At 36.6% G+C, this 4,632-nt stretch overlaps 1 protein-coding gene across 1 annotated transcript; it reads right to left on the bottom strand.

Moving 5' to 3' along the window:
• Nucleotides 1-2,114, bottom strand: LOC122305650 (glucan endo-1,3-beta-glucosidase 8). The gene is made up of 2 exons (XM_043118228.1): nt 1,452-2,114; nt 1-1,210 (listed from the first exon to the last, which is right to left on the bottom strand). Exons 1-2 carry the CDS (start codon nt 1,838-1,840, stop codon nt 103-105), a joined length of 1,497 nt encoding a protein of 498 aa, XP_042974162.1. The 5' UTR covers nt 1,841-2,114; the 3' UTR covers nt 1-102.
• Between the last annotated feature and the right edge of the window lie 2,518 nt (nt 2,115-4,632).

Here is a 4,632-nt window from a genome sequence, read left to right as displayed (position 1 = left end):
TTGAATGAAGCTCGTTGTAAAGATTCATCATTAAAGTCTTGCCGGTCGGCCGATATATATATATATATATATATATATATGATCTCTTGGCTCAAATTAATCTCACAACACGAATGAAAACAAGATCGACAACAAACCAACCAAAATACTTGCTCCATATGCCAAGCGGATCCTCTCTCCGGCACTCACAATTTGAATCGGGAACAGGCAACTTCCTTGAGAGGCATTTTGCTTTACGATCTCAGCTAAGCCATTGAATTTGCATGCCTCAACGCTTTGGTCTTGCATTTGGTAGTACATATTAAAAGCATACGATATGTTCCCTTGCATGTCCAAATTGTTGCACGAGGAGCCGTATGTCAAGCTGGTACAGTCGGAGTTGGAGCATGCATAATCAACTTCAGCTCCCACCTCTGACATTTTCTTAAGACTATCATTTTTCAACACGCACCATTGACGGTCCAAGTATAGTACTCCAACGGCACCTGTCGGCATCTTGTCCTTACCTTGTCCAGTGAAATCGATCTCAAACTTGGGATGTCCGTCGTATCGAAAAATTCCCCAGTGGCGCTCAAAGCCTCCCGGTGCGATGCTCTTCATGTCCTCGTCGAAAAGGCTGAAGAGATACACTTGTATTGGCTCTGGCCGAAGCGGGGTTCCCTCTTTGTTGGCCAATTTCTTTAACAGACCATCGTAGAACCTTTTTGCCAGCTTTGGGTTGGCATTTTTGTCCCCATCAGTAGGCCATCCAACTTCCCCGACAATGATTTTCAAGTCCCCAACGCCATTCTTTTTTAGCGTCCAAACGAGTGTATCAAAGTTTGCATCAAACACGTTCGTGTATTGGAGATTTTTGTCTTGGATTGGCTGGGAGCCGCCATCAAAGAAAGCAAAATCCAAGGGGAATTTGGAGTTTTGATAAAGACTAAGGAATGGATATATGTTGACCAAAAAGGGAGCCTTGTTTTCATGCAGGAAACGCACTATTTGGACCATAAGATCTTGAATATCCTTGCGAAAATTACCTTCAGATGGTATATTTGAGCGAGATTCATAGACATCAGCATTAAGGGGTATCGTGGCCTTGATCTTGTCCCCAAAGCCAGCCTCATTGAGAGCCTTCTGAATATTTTTTAATGCCGGGAAAGTAGTCTTCATATAGCTTCCATTGTAACTCGTCAAGAATGGCTCATTTCCGACACCAACATACCTGCAAAATTAATCAAGAACAGCATATATAATTTAGTTAATTAGTTAAAAATAAATTAATTCCATGTTTTGTTGAAACACATGATTTTGATTCTTAACTTTATTCACATGATCGTCATGAATTAGGACGTTTATTTACTTCTCGTGTCGTCTGATCAACATGATTAATTAAGCTAGCTAGCAAATGAATGTCCAAAAAATGTAACAATATTATATAACATTAATATATACTTATATATAACCTTATATCGACGCCAACATTATCATTGCGAATATATCTTGTGATATTCTTTTGGACCCAATCTCTGGCATTATCAGGGCTGCTGGCCAGGTCTTGCAATTGGCTATTAGGGATACCGACCATGACCTCGACGTTGGATCCAGAAAAGGCATTGATTGTCCAAACATCAGCATCGAAAAGCTTCACTTTTTTTATGCCGTTGTCATATAGCAAATCAGCCACAATGCCGGGAGCCAAAGGGTGTGATGACTGGAAACCCCAATTTACACCTACGGATGCTGGTCCTGCAATGTTATAATAAGCTGAGCCGACCAATATTGCAGAAAAGGCGCTCCACCAGATCACCAATATTGCAGAAAAGCTCCACAAAATGAACATGGCTCGTGCCATGGTTTGAGCTGGTCCAGAATATTGGTGGCAATGCAGCTAGACCGGTGTGCTATGGCAGTAAAGTTATATGGTTATGGTTATGAAATCGTAGATTTTGGATGGATCTTGGGGTTGAAGAAGAGTTGATATTAATGGATGGCAACGAGATTATATTAATGTCATAGAGAAAACTGCAAGGGTTGATCTCTAAGGTCTTTTGCAATACAATATGCATGGGTGGTGTTGGGTAGGCCTTTCTTGTAGCTAGCTGTAAATAAATAACTGCTAAAAGAAGGGTTCAACAAGTTCGTTAGGGTTGATTTTTCTAATCTTAGTTGGCATAAATTAAGTTAGCGTACGTAGAACTGAACTTCTAAAAGACAGCGTACGTCTTATATAAAGATAGAAGATACCTGACCCTTCAGGCTACTTTATAACCACCTATCAAATATTTGATTTTGACCAAACATTCCCTTTAATTATCGAGTATATATGCCTTGTATATATACTATTTATACCCGATTAATCGACTTTTGATCAAAGCTGCCTAATTAAGGACCAAAGGAAGCATTATGATCTCAATATTCCTAGAACTTAGGCGGAATTTTACAATTGATGAGTGTTAAAATTGTTAATCTTGGTAGACTTTCAGAATTTTTTGAGTCCAGATCTCCATTGTGACTATGCATGGCTTCATGGTCATGGCTAACCTTATTCCTTAGAATGTTAAATATTTTAACATGAATATTAATAATTGGATTTTTAATTTTTTATGATCCACAATAATAAAAACAAAGATAATTAAATACGTACCTTTCTCCATATGTTTGATAGAGAATTTGATATGACTATAAGAGAATGATCACCCTAACAATTTTACTTCCGAATGTCTCCCGATGGCTAGAAGCATAATGATGTTGTAGATGAGAACCTTTGAACCCCTCAATCCTATTTATAAATTTCTGGCTATCAAGAAATCTCAAACTTTGTGTCTAACTACAATTAAAGATATAGAATTTTAATCTTATCTCTTAGGATTTTTTTTATCCCATTATAACTAATCTATTAACTGATAAGTTTTGAATTATTCCGAACTCTATTAAGATGGGTGTGTTGGACATAGAATTTATATAAAACTCTTACATTCTCTCACTTGTCCCATATGCCCATTAAATAATATTTTTCATTCATGTGTTTATCACAGGAAATTAAGCATATTGTGCAAATTCATATCCTAAAACTTTCAAAACTCAAAAATACATTATATGAGTTCCGTAATATCAATGTCAAATCAACTACAAATACAGTCATGGGGATCCTCTGTTATATAACCAACAAATTTCCTTCCATGTACTACAACACCAGTAACTAATTTAACACGATGTTCAATGGCTTAGCTAAGATCGTACACATCATTTAATTATGTACATATAAAATGGAAAGACAAGAAAACAGAAACAACCATAATAGATGTAGCCCAGATGACTAACATAAGAGGAGAGGTGAATTAAGTTGTATTAAAAAAATAACAATTATAAATCAAATATACAATATAAAATATAAACAAAATACGAAATAACAATAAATATAAAGAGTAAGAGTAAGGGAGAAGCAAACTCAGTATGTTAATGAGATTCGACCACATTGCCTACGTCCTCGCCTCAAGCTACCATTTGAGAATTTCCAAATTTACTATTCAACCTCCTTCAAGTGGAGATAGAAACCTATTACACCTTTGAACAATACCGTTACAAAGGATCCGTGTAGAATACCCTTTACACTTGCAATCACCTTACACGTAGTGATTCAACTATTCCCTGTGTAGAACACTTTCTACATGTACAAGGGTTATACATACCCTTTTACTGATACAAGAGCTGATAGTGGGTAGATTATCAGAAAACACTCATCAATGAGTCAAATAAGAAGAATACAACGCAAACTATATCTCTATCAAAATCACTACTAATTCCTCAAAATCAACACAAAATTTGAACTTCTAAGAATATCCAAAAATCATGCTTTCGCACGCACTCTGATAACTCACCAAAATACATAAAGGCTATATCCTCAAAAATTAATATCATGAAGAACAAGCTCAATCCACACCTAATCACAAGAAAACTTTTACCACATTTCCATAGAAAATCATATACCTCCAAAACCCACAAATCTCCATTCATTCCTCAGTTGGCCATCCCTGCCTTAAACAAAAACCAACATTCCGCAAAAATACATACATTGATTGATGACAGAAACCAGTACTAATCAACCTCCGGGCCCCAATTTGAAAACACATAACCTCATCCCAAAATACACCTGTCTCTTATAAAGATAAGGAACATCTCCAAAAGGCCCAAGTCCTTCCCAGCCAACCAACGAGAGTGCCTATAACCTCTATCTGATATCTCACACTTCAAGCTCATTACCTATATTTTGAATAACATCTAATCTTGCAATAACTAACTCACCATAAGCTACCATTGACTTCACCTAGACATAATCGAAACCTTCTTGGTAACTCACCCACCTACTTGTATTCTCAAAACCTTTAGTTTTAGCACAACTAATTCCTTCAATAGCACTTCACAAAAAACATCTCAAGACAGGCCATACTGTTTAAATCTTCAATCCATCAAAAACTATTAAACAACATTCAAGGATCCTACTGCTTTATTACTTCATACATATGATTATGCTACCCACCTTTGATGCATAAGTTTCAACTTCCAAGATTCATTACTTCATACACCACACATGGTGACCAAACGATCTCTTTTCAAGTTAAATAACCATATCCCCAATTCTCCCAA

Source organism: Carya illinoinensis, chromosome 3 (genome assembly GCF_018687715.1).
Source record: "Carya illinoinensis cultivar Pawnee chromosome 3, C.illinoinensisPawnee_v1, whole genome shotgun sequence".
Classification (NCBI taxonomy): domain Eukaryota; kingdom Viridiplantae; phylum Streptophyta; class Magnoliopsida; order Fagales; family Juglandaceae; genus Carya; species Carya illinoinensis.
The sequence above is the reverse complement of the archived record's forward strand: the minus strand, read 5'-3'. Positions and strand labels throughout refer to the sequence as shown.

What these genes read in the sequence shown, in the direction of transcription:
- LOC122305650 (XM_043118228.1), bottom strand. Translation starts at nt 1,840, where the DNA reads ATGGCACGAGCCATGTTCATTTTGTGGAGCTTTTCTGCAATATTGGTG. An exon ending in AATGTTGGCGTCGATATAAG is followed by an intron (nt 1,211 to 1,451) that starts GTTATATATAAG and finishes TTAATTTTGCAG; the next exon opens with GTATGTTGGTGTCGGAAATG.